This window comes from Gorilla gorilla, chromosome 4 (genome assembly GCF_029281585.2).
Source record: "Gorilla gorilla gorilla isolate KB3781 chromosome 4, NHGRI_mGorGor1-v2.1_pri, whole genome shotgun sequence".
In the NCBI taxonomy this organism is placed as follows: domain Eukaryota; kingdom Metazoa; phylum Chordata; class Mammalia; order Primates; family Hominidae; genus Gorilla; species Gorilla gorilla.
Genome location: NC_073228.2, coordinates 160,925,474 through 160,939,659, shown reverse-complemented (window position 1 = coordinate 160,939,659; position 14,186 = coordinate 160,925,474). Strand labels below are relative to the sequence as shown.

Here is a 14,186-nt window from a genome sequence, read left to right as displayed (position 1 = left end):
TGCTATGGGAAGTTCACACATTGAACAAGTTGCATATTTATATTAAATGCCATTTGTTTACATTGAACAAATTTGGTATTTATACCCAATGCATTTAATGGCATAAATGTGAATGACAAAGAAACTCAGGAAGGCAAGACATAGAGGAAGGCCACTGGCTTTTCAGAAACCACTCAGCCTGTGAGCTCACTTCCCTTTTATAAAAAAAAGCTTTTGCTTTTAAGGTGTCCAGATAAAGGTCACACTCCCAGAGCTGAGGCTACGTGAGTCTAAGCTGTTACCTCAGTCATGGGAGTGTGGCTGGAACTCAACACTTTCTGATCATTCATGGCCAAAGCCTCTTGGGGTAGGGGAGAGGGGGCACCTTGTATGCATGAGATGAAACAGGATACCAAGATCCCCTTAATTCCACTCAGAGTAGAGGAAAGGAAGTGTTGCCAAAAGGAACATGTTTTTTCTAAATTGAAGAGTTGGAAGTTTGAAGGTCAAAGTCAGAATATTAGAACAGAGAGCCATGCATGTATTATCTAATACAATTTTCTCATTTTATAAATTATATAAATGAGGAAACTGAGACTCAGCAAGGTTATAGGATACAACCTAATCTGTGTCAGAAGAAGGATGAGAGTGAGGCTTATGCTGGGAGTTGCGATGGTCTGTAAATGTGAGGATAAGGAACATGCCATTCACTGTTGTGTTCCACTTCCTAGTCCAGTGCCTGGTGCAAAGTAGGGGCTTCATAAACATTGGTCACAGGCCTGATGAAGGGACTGATTTGAGTGAATGAATCCATGGATGATGCATCTGTACTTTGTGTTCCCCGCTAGTCAGATGGACTCGGACATGCTCCATTTCAGGTCTATCTCATCTGAGACATTATTAGAGGGTTCTCTTTATGTGCCATGACTGAGTAGCGTTTTCTTCCACTGAAGTATTGCTTCCTCTTTGTTGATATCACAGGACAGACATCAGAACACTTACAGGATGTGTGTAGTGTGGCATGACAGAGAACTTTGGTTTCCTTTAATGTGACTGTAGACCTGGCAGTGTTACTATAAGAATCATTGGCAATCAGACACCCGGGTGTGCTGAGCTAGCACTCAGCGGGGGTGGCTACTGCTCATGTGATTGTGGAGTAGACAGTTGGAAGAAGTACCCAGTCCATTTGGAGACTTAAAACTGTGCCTAACAGAGGTGTCCTCTGACTTTTCTTCTGCAAGCTCCATGTTTTCACATCTTCCCTTTGACTGTGTCCTGCTGCTGCTGTTGCTGCTACTTACAAGTAAGTCTCGGCATGGATATTTACAATGACATAATGGTGCTGTACAGAGGACAAGGGAGAGATACAAGGATGGCCATTGTAATGTTGTTTGTAATAGCAAAAGCTTGGAAGCAACCTAAATGTCCGTCGATGAGGGAGTGGGTAAATAAATGTGATATAATCATGATACAAACAGTGAGTCTGACAAAACATACTGGTATAGAATGTCTCAAAATTATAATGTTATTAAAGAAAAAAAGTTGCATAATAATGCATATATTAGGCTTCTATTTGTGTGTGTGCATTGTCGGGGAGCAGGAATATGTGGACATTTCTTAATGTATAGGCTCTAGGAAAAGGAATCAGGGAATGGTAAAGAGTTGGGAGAGTAAGGCATATTTTTCTTTTCTTTTCTTTCCTTTTTTTCTTTTTCTTTCCTTTCTTTTTCTTTTTTTTAATTGAGATCGAGTCTCACTCTATTGCCCAGGCTGGAGTGCAGTGGTGGCGCCATTTTGGCTCACTGCAATCTCCGCCTCCCAGGTTCAAGTGATTCTCCTGCCTTAGGCACCCGAGTAGCTGGGATCACAGGCGTGCACCACCACGCCCAGCTAATGTTTTTATTTTTAGTAGAGATAGGGTTTTACCATGTTGGTCAGGCTGCTCTCAAACTCATGGCCTCAAGTAATCTGCCCATCTCGGCCTCCCAAAGTGCTGGGATTACAGGCGTGACCCACCGCGTGCCCAGCCACTTTTTCATACACCTTTGATAGTGTTTGAATGTTTTTACTGTAGTTGAGTCATATGAAAACAAAGGGGACATAAAAAATCAAAAGAAAATATATAATGAATGTTTTATCATATATAAAATATATATAGTTTTTTTTTGAATGGAATTAACTTTGTCATTTGAGGAAAATGAGGAGACAAGTCTCAATCATTTTAGATTTGTTTGCCAAAGTTAAGGAGGCACCTGGGAGACAGGTCTATGACTTTCTCAGAAGATGATTTTGAGGGCTCCAGATTTAAAGGGGACAAGGTGGGATATTGAGAAGCACTCAGTTTTCACATAAAAAAGGGGGGGCAGAGGAAAAATATGGGGAATCTGCATTTTACATTAGATAACACAGACAAAATGGGGTAGGGAAACAATCAGATAACGCATTGGTGTCTGGCCAGGGTGACCGCACCGGTAAAGATGAGCTATCAATCTGCATTGCACAGCTGACCAGGAATTTCCCTGTGGGCAAAATATGGGGGAGGCATGCAGCCTTTCATCCTGTAGCCATCTTATTCAGGAATCAAAAAGAGGAGGCAGGTTTCTATGACCCAGTTCCCAGCTTGACTTTTCCCTTTGACTAAATGAGTTTGGGGTCCCCAAATTTAATTTCTTTTCACAACTTTAAACCTTAAAACAACTCCATGAGTAGTTTCAAATACACAAGATCCTTATTTAACCAAGGGTTTTTATTTACTGTGCACTTGCTGCTTAAAAAGAGAAGTGTGTTGGGAGAGCCTCCCTTTGTTGATGAACAAGCAAGCAGCCCAGATGGGCGGGCCGTTTCCTGGCTGACCATGACCAATTTTCTGATTGTCTGTTTCCATCAGCCCTGTTCTCCCGTGTTCACAGAATTGGGCCACAATTCTCTCCTAGGGCAGTGTTTCTGAAAGTGAGGTTCTGAGACCAGCCACTTCAGCAACACTTGAGAACTTGTTAGAAATAAAAGTTCTCAGGCTCTACCACAGGCCAACCGAGTCCGGAACTCTAGCAGTTGAGCCCAGCAATCTGTGTTTTCGCAAGGCTTCCCGGTGATTCTGATGGCCTTCACATCTGAGAAGCATTGTCACAGCGAATCATCCTCCAAACAGGACTGCAGCAGTAGCTTCCTCTTTATTCTGTAAGACATGGCTTGCAGTTTTCCTGAAATGGAGTAACCTCACTCACCGCTTGAGTCTTGGCTCTCCTTCTCTCTCTATTCAGGGTCCTCAGAAGTGGAATACAGAGTGGAGGCGGGTCAGAATGCCTATCTGCCCTGCTTCTACACCCCAGCCGCCCCAGGGAACCTCGTGCCCGTCTGCTGGGGCAAAGGAGCCTGTCCTGTGTTTGAATGTGGCAACGTGGTGCTCAGGACTGATGAAAGGGATGTGAATTATCGGAAATCCAGATACTGGCTAAATGGGGATTTCCGCAAAGGAGATGTGTCCCTGACCATAGAGAATGTGACTCTAGCAGACAGTGGGATCTACTGCTGCCGGATCCAAATCCCAGGCATAATGAATGATGAAAAATTTAACCTGAAGTTGGTCATCAAACCAGGTGAGTGGACATTTGCATGCCGTCTTTATGAATAAGATTTATCTGTGGATCATATTAAAGGTACTGATTGTTCTCACCTCTGACTTCCCTAATTATAGCCCTGGAGGAGGGCCACCAAGACCTAAAGTTTAACAGGCCCCATTGGTGATGCTCAGTGATATTTAACACCTTCTCTCTGTTTTAAAACTCATGGGTGTGCCTGGGCGCGGTGGCTCACACCTCTAATCCCAGCACTTTGGGAGGCTGAGGCCGGTGGATCATGAGGTCAGGAATTCGAGACCAGCCTGGCCAACATAGTAAAACCTTGTCTCCACTAAAAATACAAAAAATTAGCCAGGCATGGTTACGGGAGCCTGTAATTCTAGCTACTTGGGGGGCTGAAGCAGGAGAATCACTTGAACCTGGGAGTCGGAGGTTGCAGTAAGCCAAGATCTCGCCATTGTACTCCAGCCTGGCTGACAAGAGTGAAACTCTGTCTCAAAAAAAAAAAAAAAAGAAAAAAAAGAAAAGCCAAAACTCATGGGTGGAATGTATAGATGGGAAGAAAGGCCTAGATCAGTGGTTAGAGACCCTGACTCTCATTAGAATCACATAGAGAGTTTTTAAACAACTATAGATGCCAGGTACAGTGGCTCAAGCCTATAATCCCAATACTTTGAGAGGCTGAAGCAGGAGGATCACTTGAGGCCAGGAGTTTGAGACCAGCCTGGCCGATATACTGTGGCTACCCCTATCTCTTAAAAAGCAGAAGAAAAAACCCCACTACCAAAAACCAGAGAAATCAGCATCTCTGGAGGTAGATGCTAAGCATTAGCTTTTTACAGAGTCTACCTCAGGTGATTTTACCCCAGGTGCAGCCAGCATGGTGAACTGCTGGGTTATGCATGTATGCTGCGAGGTGAACAGACTTAAGATTTCTATAACATGTACTTTGTGCCCAGATAGAGCTGAGTTTACATCTAACTCTGCCTCTTACTAGCTATATAATTCTGAGCAAGTTATTGAAACGCTGTGAGCTCCTCTTCTATAAAATATGACAATAATACCGATCATGTGGGCCATTAGAAGGATTTTATGTGATAATATTTTATTAAAAGCCTTTATAGGTTGGGCATCCCAAATCTGAAAATCTAAAACCTAAAATGCACCAAAATCTGAAATGCTCTAAAATCCAAAACTTTTTGGACACTGACATGACATTCAAAGGAAAAGCTCATTGGAACATAAGTATAGGCAGATACTAAAAAATAAAAAAATAAAAACATGGCTGGGCGTGGTGGCTCATGCCTATAATCCCAGCACTTTGGGAGGCTGAGGTGGGTGGATCACCTGAGGTCGGGAGTTCGAGACCAGTCTGACCAACATGGAGAAACCCTGTCTCTACTAAAAATACAAAATTAGCCGGGTGTGGTTGCACATGCCTGTAGTCCCAGCTACTCAGGAGTCTGAGGCAGGAGAATTGCTTGAACCCAGGAGGCGGAGGTTGCAGTGAGCCGAGATTATGTCATTGCACTCCAGCCTGGGCAACAAGAGCAAAACTCCGTTTCAAAAAAAAAAAATTCAAAATCTAAAGCATTTCTGATCTCAAGCATTTCAGATAAGGAGTCTTCAACCTGTAATTATGGCCATTTGTGTGGCTGTTAGTTCCGCTATTAATAATCAGAATGTAACAATGATGACTGCATCTTACCTTTGTCAAACATTTGAAGTGTGTGATACACTCTCAACGTAGGTATCCAGGCAGGTTTGGAAGCTGAGGGTGTATTTCTCTTTCTTAATTGTCTTTCGCATTTTTTTCTTGCTGCCCCTTTGATTCCCTGAAATAAGCTTTCTGCTCTCAGATAATTTTCATCCTTATGTTGTTTCTGACATTAGCCAAGGTCACCCCTGCACCGACTCTGCAGAGAGACTTCACTGCAGCCTTTCCAAGGATGCTTACCACCAGGGGACATGGCCCAGGTAACTATGCATGGGGCAGAGGAGGGAATCTTTAGCTGGCTCTGAATTCAGAGGATTTTGAATGTGGGAAAAAAAGATGAGAAAACAGTGTGAGAGTGGAGGCATGGATATCTCCGTGCACCTGAAATAGTGTTTGAAAAGAGGGAAGTGGTGGAGACACACCTGTGCTAGGAAAAAGATGGTCTGGCTTAGGATTATTTTACTTAAATTTTAACTTGAAGAAAAGTTAATAAACTTTATAGTCTTTAATTTTACTTAAATATTAACTAAATTGAATGAAATGCTCATTACTTCGTCCACATTTTCTGGCTGACCCTGGACTGGTGATGTTTGGTCATGAACTGGTGCCAGTATGTGTTTAGGAACTGACACATTGGATTAGGTGATTTCTAGGATGCCTTCTAGCTAGAATAAAGCCCATCAGCTTCCCTGGATTCCAGCCACAGAAAGAATAGTTAAATTCTTCATGTAATTCAGCAAGGACATACTCAGGGTGCTCCAGAAGAGAACACTGGGCATAAAGCAGAAGTCAAGTCACATTGATCATGAAGGTTAATTTTAAGGTATTTCTTGTCAGTGTCCTGGTCTCTTCTAAACTCTCTGGAGCTCCATTTTTTTTTTCTTCTGTAAAATGAGGTTAATAGGTGAGTCCCACCTCATAATGTCATAAATCTTATAAATCACACCTTATGGGCTTTAAATAAGAAAATGTCTAAAACGTTTATCCCAATGTCTGACCACAATTTGTACATGTTAGCTGTTATCGTTAATATTATAAGATCAGGAGGCACAGTGAGATTGTGGTTAAAGTACTTCAGTGACAGGTGGAATGGGTTCTAATTTCAGCTGTTCTTGATAGCTCTGTGACCTCAGTCAAGTTGCTCAAATTCTCTGAAGCTCAGTTTGCTCATCTCTACAATGAGGATAATTCCAGTGCCCATGTCATGAGGTGGTTGTAATGTATAAACATGATAATGTATGTAAAATGCTCAGCATAGTACCTGGCCCATAAAAAGCACTCAACTGTTTATTATTACTATAGTTACTGGTTTTAGCTCTCCAAAGTTTCAGTCTTTGCTTAGTTTTTAGTGATTGGTAGCCAACATCTTTTATGCAATTAGAGAGGAAACTAAATGTGGGGACAGAAAATAATAAAGTTATACCAGATACTTATTGTATGCCATTGTTATATTTTAAAGAATCTTACAACCATAGTGCTAGAAGGGACTTCAAGGGTCATTTAGTCTCACTTTCCCATCCTGTGCTTCAGTACTTTTTTTTTTTTTTGATTGAGACGGAGTCTTGCTCTGTCACCCAGACTAGAGTGCAGTGGCGCAATCTCGGCTCACTGCAAGTTCCGCCTCCTGGGTTCACGCCATTCTCCTGCCTCAGCCTCCCGAGTAGCTGGGACTACAGGCACCCACCATCAAGCCCAGCTAATTTTTTTCTTTTTTGTATTTTTAGTAGAGACAGGGTTTCACCGTGTTAGCCAGGATGGTCTCCATCTCCTGACCTTGTGATCCACCCGCCTCGGCCTCCCAAAGTGCTGGGATTACACGCGTGAGCCACCGCGCCCGGCCAGTACTTTTTACTACATCACCACTGAATGGGCATTTGCTGTAGACGGAGTTCACTCCCTGTCGAGGTGGTGCATTTCCTTATACTTGTCTCTACCACAGACAGAAGTCTTCTTTCCTTTAGTTTTTCTTTCCTTTTTTTTTTTTTTTTTTGAGACGGAGTCTCACTCTCTCACCCAGGCTGGAGTGCAATGACACGATCTTGGCTCACTGCAAACTCTGCCTCCCAGGTTCATGCCATTCTCCTGCCTCAGCCTCCCAAGTAGCTGGGATTACAGACGCGCGCCACCACGACCCACTAATTTTTGTATTTTTATTAGAGACGGGGTTTCACCATGGTGGCCATGCTGGTCTCGAACTCCTAACCTCAGGTGATCCCTCTGCCTCGGCCTCCCAAAGCGCTGGGATTACAGGTGTAAGCCACCACGCCCAGCCTTCCCTTTAGTTTTTGCTTGTTAGTTCCTTCCCTCTAGGGCAACAAAAATGGGAATATAGGAATAATACCTCGAACCTCTGAGCTTCTCAAGGGTCTGACTGAGAAAAAATATTGAAACAACCAAAAATAGGTCAGTAGCTCCTAAATAGGAAAATAAAATAAAAAATTGAAATGAATGAATATTTAATGGTTTGTCTATAATATGTAACATTATGTAAATTGGCTGCTGGCAAACCAACTCTAAATGTGGGATGTGGGAGCATTTAATATAAAAATGGGGCTGGGCACAGTGGCTCACACGTGTAATCCCAGCACTATGGGAGGCCAAGGCAGGCAGATCACTGGAGCTCAGGAGTTCAAGACCAGCCTGGGCAACATGGCAAAACCCCATCTCTACTAAGAATACAAAAAATTAGGCTGAGTGCAGTGGCTCACACCTGTAATCCCAGCACTTTGGGAGGCCAAGGCAGACGGATCACCTGAGGTCAGGAGTTTAAGCCAGCCTGGCCAAGATGGTGAAACCCCTGTCTCTACTAAAAATACAAAAATTAGCTGGTCATGGTGGTGCATGCCTATAATTCCAGCTACTCAGGAGGCTGAGGCAGGAGAATTGTCTGAGCCTGGGAGGAGTGAGCCGAGATCTCACCACTGTTCTGAAGCCTGGAAAACAGTGAGATTCCATCTCAAAAAAAAAAAAAAAAAAAAATAGCCGGGCATGGTGGCATGTGCCTGTAGTCCCAGCTACTTGGCGGGGCTGAGGCAGGAAGATTGCTTGAACTCAGGAGGTTGAGGATTCACTGAGCCGAGTTGGTGCCACTGTACTCCAAACCTGGGCAACAGAGCGAGACCCTTTCTCAGAAAAAAAAAAAAAAAAAATGGAGTAGAGCCTTTAAAAGTAAGAGATCCAAGGGCCTGGAATTTGAACACAGAACAAATGCAACTTGTCTTCTACCTGAAGGAGTAAGGACTGGGTCACAGGTGAGTCCTCAGCTCTAGAGTAGATCTGCTTTAAATCCTAGCTTTCCCAATTAATAGCTGTGTGATCTTGGGCAAAGTGGCTCTCTCAGACTCAGTATCTTCATCTGAAAAATGGGGAAAATAGTAGTACCTACTTATTGTGGTTGAGGGTTAAATGAGATTGTATGTATACGGTGCTAAGCACCATGTCTGGCGCCTAATAAGTGCCAAATATATGGTAACTACTAAATTTATACACTGTTAAGGCCATCACATCTCACCTCCGCTGCTACCTGCCCCACCAGGCAAATCTTGGTTTCTCCAGAAAGAACATTGCCACTCCCTTCAACTGTCCCATCCATCTTGGTTGGTGGCCAAATCTGTGTGAAAAAAAGCTGTAATGACACAACAGTGCTTGATTTTACTGATCATTTTCATAGCAAAATGAAGTTTTTAAAAAGTTAGTTTTACCATTTTTATCAAGAAAAATAATTATAAGGAGTCTGAAACTGGATTTACATTTGAAAATCTTATGTGCACTTAAGATTCATGTTTACTTAGCAGTTGTACTGATGAAGGTCTTTTTTTTTATTTTTTTGATACGGAGTCTTGCTCTGTCACCAGGCTGGAGTGCAATGGTGTGATCTTGGTTCACTGCAACCTCCACCTCCTGGGTTCAAGCGATTCCACTGCCTCAGCCTCCTGAGTAGCTGGGACTACAGGCGTACACCACCACGCCTGGCTAATTTTTTGTATTTTAGTAGAGACAGGGTTTCACCATATTGGCCAGGATGGTCTCGATCTCCTGACCTCGTGATCTGCCTGCCCTCGGCCTCCCAAAGTGCTGGGATTACAGGTGTGAGCCACTGCACCAGGCCTGTGGTTTTTATACTTTAAATTTTTTTCTCGTAATTAGGGCAAAAGTAATTGGAACATAATCTTTTTTTCTTCAATAATTTTAGGCTGAGGCTATGCCTTTATAATATTTAAACTATAGTTTGCTAAACCAGCATTTAGTCAAACCCTTTATACACATTAAGGCTTCCAGAAGGTGACAGTGACATTTAAGAAGTTTCAACATCTCTGACTCAGCCATAAAAATGAGTAAGCATGCTTAGTTTTCCAAAAGCTGGCAATGTACTTATTTTTAGAATTCAGTGTTCATGAGGTCAGGGCCTGTGCCCCTCTTGTTTCCTGCTCTGTCCCCTGTGCCTAGAGTAAGGGCATAGTGCATATTCATGGAATGCATCAGCAGAGGAAGAAATAAACAAATGAACAGGAAGGAAAGATGGTGAGCGGGTGGCTGGGCAACGTGACCCTCTTCATAATGACAGCACTGAGGTAAGGGCTGGTGAAGGCAGTATAATTAAGAATGTGCATTTAAGGCTATGCAGACCTAAATTGGAAGGCCATTTTGTCATTTCCTAAGTCATGTGACCTTGGGTTAGTCACTTCACTTCCCTAATTTTCAGTTTCTTCATCTGTGCAATGGGACTAACAGTCTCTACTTTAGAAGCGTAGTTCTAAAGTAAGTGCTTCTAAGTATCTTTAAAATGACCTTCTTCACTGAAAGAGTTTATTTAGCACAAGGCCTGGCTCCTATTACACTGTGGCCACAGTGATTATTTTCACTTGTAGGCAACCGTGTCTCCCTTCTCATGAGTAAATGCAAAACTTATTTAAGAAAATGGAGGCTGGGCACGGCACGGTGGCTCACGCCTGTAATCCCAGCACTTTGGGAGGCTGAGGCGGGTGGATCACTTGAGGTCGGGAGTTCGAGACCAGCCTGGCCAACATGGCGAAACCCCGTCTCTACTAAAAATACAAAAGTTAGCTGTGTGTGGTGGTGCGCCCCTGTAGTCCCAGCTACCAGGGAGGCTGAGGCAGGAGAATCACTTGAACTCAGGAGACAGAGGTTGCAGTGAGCAGAGATCATGCTACTGCACTCCAGCCTGGGTGATAGAGTGAGATTCTGTCTCACAAAAAGAAAAAAAAGGAAAAGAAAATGGAGGTTGCAGTGAGTTGAGATTGTGCCACTGCACTCCAGCCTGGGCAACAGCGTGAGACTGTCTCAAAAAAAAAAAAGAAGGAAATGAATTTTTGTTGTCTTTTAAAATCTAATTAGAATATAATGCCTGAGGCCAAGCCTGGTCGTTCACACCTGTAATCCCAGCACTTTGGGAGGCTGAGGTGGGCAGATCACCTGAGGTCAGGAGTTCACAACCAGCCTGGTCAACATGGCCTCGTCTCTACTAAAAATACAAAAATTAGCTGGGCGTGGTGGTGCAGGCATGTAGTCCCAGCTACTTGGGAGGATGAGGGATGAGAATTGCTTGAACCAGGGAGGCCGAGGTTGCGGTGAGCTGAGATCATGCCACTGCACTCCAGCCTGGGTGACAGAGTGAAATTCTGTCTCTAAATAAATAAATAAATACATAATGCCTGAGTCTTATCAATATTGCTAGATTTTTGTAGAACTCATTAGGGTCCTGTGAAGAAAACAAAGCACATATTTAATGTGGGACTTCCTGGCAGAAGTCTCTATTTCATAAAACAGTACGATTCATTATCTAGATGAAAAAATGTGGCCATCCTAAAGTTGATTCCTGGGTGTTCAGTAAATTTTGTCTGTCTCTCCATTAATTATTGTGACAAGTACGGAGTAGAATTCATTTCAAATAGGATTATAGGCATCATTAAGATTTTTTAAAAACTTAGATAAAAGAAAACGTTCTTAACTATACTATTGGCTATTTTTCCTCTCTCTCTCTCTCTCTTTTTATAGCAGAGACACAGACACTGGGGAGCCTCCCTGATATAAATCTAACAGTAAGTAACTTTTTTTGTGAGCTATGTTGTGCTCAACTTGGAGGGGAAATTATGGCTTTAGACTTCCTTCATGCCCACCTTGTCCTTGGGGTAAAAAGCCTTAAGTTCCCTTAGCTTCAGATTCCTGGGCTGTAACATGTTGATGACGACAGTTCTAACCTCATAGGCCTGCTGTAATGAAGGACTGAGGTGATGTGTGTAAAGTGCCTGGCATATAGTAAGAGCTTGAAAACCACAAAGAAGACACATTAGCATTTTGTCCCTCTTATTCTTCAATTTCACAACTGTCTACCCCGTGGAAGGTTCAAAGATTCTTCATCTCCCTAGAATACCATTCTTCTTGCTTCCATTGCAACCCTAATGGGAAAAAGTATTTAAATTTATCTCTTTAAATATGACAAGACACCAGTCAGGAATATTCAAAGTGAAGAGGTTTTTTTTTTTTTTTTTTTAGACAGAATTTCACTCTTGTCCAGGCTGGAGTGCAATGGTGTGATCCTGGCTCACCTCAACCTCCGCCTCCCGGATTCAAGCGATTCTCCTGCCTCAGCCTTCCGAGTAGCTGGGATTACAGGCATGAGCCACCACACCTGGCTAATTTTTTTATTTTTAGTAGAGACGGAGTTTCACCACATTGGCCAGGCTGATCTTGAACTCCTGACCTCAGGTGATCCACCCGCCTCGGCCTCCAAAGTGCTGAGATTGCAGGCATGAGCCATGGCACCCGGCCTAATGTTGTATTTTTAGTAGAGACAGGGTTTCTCCATGTTGGTCAGGCTGGTCTTGAACTCCTGACCTCAGGTGATCCGCTCGACTTGGCCTCCCAAAGTGCTGGGATTACAGGCATGAGCCATGGTGCCCAGCCAATTTTATGTATTTAACTATAAATAAAGCCATACCTTAATTAACCTCAATTTTACTGTCCCTGCTACCTTCTCAGAATAAAAGAAAAACTGACTGGGCGCAGTGGCTCACGTCTGTAATCCCAGCACTTTGGGAGGCTAAGTAGGGTGGATCACCTGTCAGGGGTTTGAGACCAGCCTGGTCAACGTGGTGAAACCCCATCTCTACTAAAAATACAAAAAATTAGCCAGGTATGGTGGTGTGTGCCTGTGTAGTTTCAGCTACTCAGGAGGCTGAGACAGGAGAATCGCTTGAATCCAGGAGGTGGAGGTTGCAGTGAGCTGAGGTCGCGCCACTGCACACCAGCCTGGGCAACAAGAGCGAAACTCCCTCATAAAAGAAAAACCACTAGAAGGCAAGCTTGCAGCAATGACTTAAAAATTCTTTGAGGAGGCCAGGCACAGTGTCTCATGCCTGTAATCCCAGCACTTTAGGAGGCCAAGGTGGAAGGAATGCTTGAGACCAGGAGTTTGAGACTAGCCTGGGCCACATAGTGACACCCTGTCTCTACAAAAAATATTTTTTAAAATTTGGCCAGGCATGGTGCTGCAAACCTGTAGTTCCAGCTACTTGGGAGGCTGAGGCAGGAGGATCACTTGAGCCCAGGAGGTTGAGGCTGCATTGAGCTGTGGTCAGGCCCCTGCACTCCATCCTAGGTGACAGGGCAAGGCCTTGTCTCAAAAAAAAAAAAAAAAAAATTACTTGAGGACATATCCAGGAGCCCACATTTATTTGACTCAGTTTCTTGCTTGTGTATTCACAACTGATGCTCAGCATCTTGTATTTGCTCCTTCTCTCTTTGCAATCAAACAGTGCTTTTTAAGGACCTGTATGTGCCCACAATGCTTAATGCACAATATCTTGCATATAGGACTCCTGTTATTGCAGGAATAATGTGTATTGAATCAATTTGTAAATGTATATTGAATAAATGGAAGATTTAACTTCCTTAAATTCATTGTTTTAAAAATGCTTATAATTATTTGTGTGTGTGTGTTTTGTATAAATGGGGTCTCAATATGTTGCCCAGGCTGGTCCCTAACTCCTGGTGTCAAGTGATCCTCCCATCTCAGCTTCCCAAAGTGCTGGGATTATAGGTGTGAGCCTGGCCTATAATTATTATTTATTTATTAATTTATTATTTATTTTTGAGATGGAGTTTTGCTCTTGTCGCCCAGGCTGGAGTACAATGGCACGACCTTGGCTCACTGCAACCTCTGCCTCCCGGGTTCAAGCGATTGTCCTGCCTCAGCCTCCCAAGTAGCTGGGACTATAGGTGCCCGCCACCACACCTGGCTAATTTTTGTATTTTTAGTAGAGATGGGGTTTCACCATGTTGGCCAGGCTGGTCTTGAACTCCTGACTTCGTGATCTGCCTGCCTTGGCCTCCCAAAGTGCTGGGATTACAGGCGTGAGCCACCGCACCTGGCCTAATCATTGTTTTTAAAGAGAGAAAAAGAGAGAACCCATAGACTGAAATTTTAGAAACAGGATTTATTTTGTGTGGCTCTCAGTTATCAGAAAATCAAGTTAACTAGAGCAGTAGCAATAATGGCTACGATTGATTGAACATTTATTATGTACCAGGCCCTGTACTAAGCATTTTATATTTTCTCTCACTTAGTTTTCCTGATAACTCTACAGGATTACTCAGCCCTTAGTGGCAGAGCTGGGAATTTTTTTTTTTTTTTTTTTTTTTTGAGATGGAGTCTCACTCTGTTGCCCAGGTTGGCATGCAGTGGCATGATCTCAACTCGAGTACTCCAGTCTTTGCCTCCTGGGTTTAAGTGATTCTCCTGCCTCAGCCTCCCCACTAGCTAGGATTACAGGCATGTGTTACCACGCCTGGCTAAGTTTTGTATTTTTAGTAGAGACAGGGTTTCACCATGTTGTCCAGGCTGGTCTCAAACTCCTGATGTCAGGTGATCCGCCTGCCTAGGCCTCCCAAAG

At 43.3% G+C, this 14,186-nt stretch overlaps 1 protein-coding gene across 1 annotated transcript in view; it reads left to right on the top strand.

Annotated features, from left to right (window-relative positions):
- The window catches only part of HAVCR2 (hepatitis A virus cellular receptor 2), a 71,473-nt gene that overhangs the window by 47,128 nt on the left and 10,159 nt on the right, over nt 1–14,186 (top strand). The window contains exons 2-5 of the mRNA XM_004042893.5: nt 961–1,282; nt 3,240–3,575; nt 5,451–5,534; nt 11,290–11,333. Of these exons, the coding sequence (XP_004042941.4) occupies nt 1,225–1,282; nt 3,240–3,575; nt 5,451–5,534; nt 11,290–11,333 (522 nt within the window). The 5' untranslated portion in view covers nt 961–1,224. The remainder of the gene's footprint in view (nt 1–960; nt 1,283–3,239; nt 3,576–5,450; nt 5,535–11,289; nt 11,334–14,186) is intronic.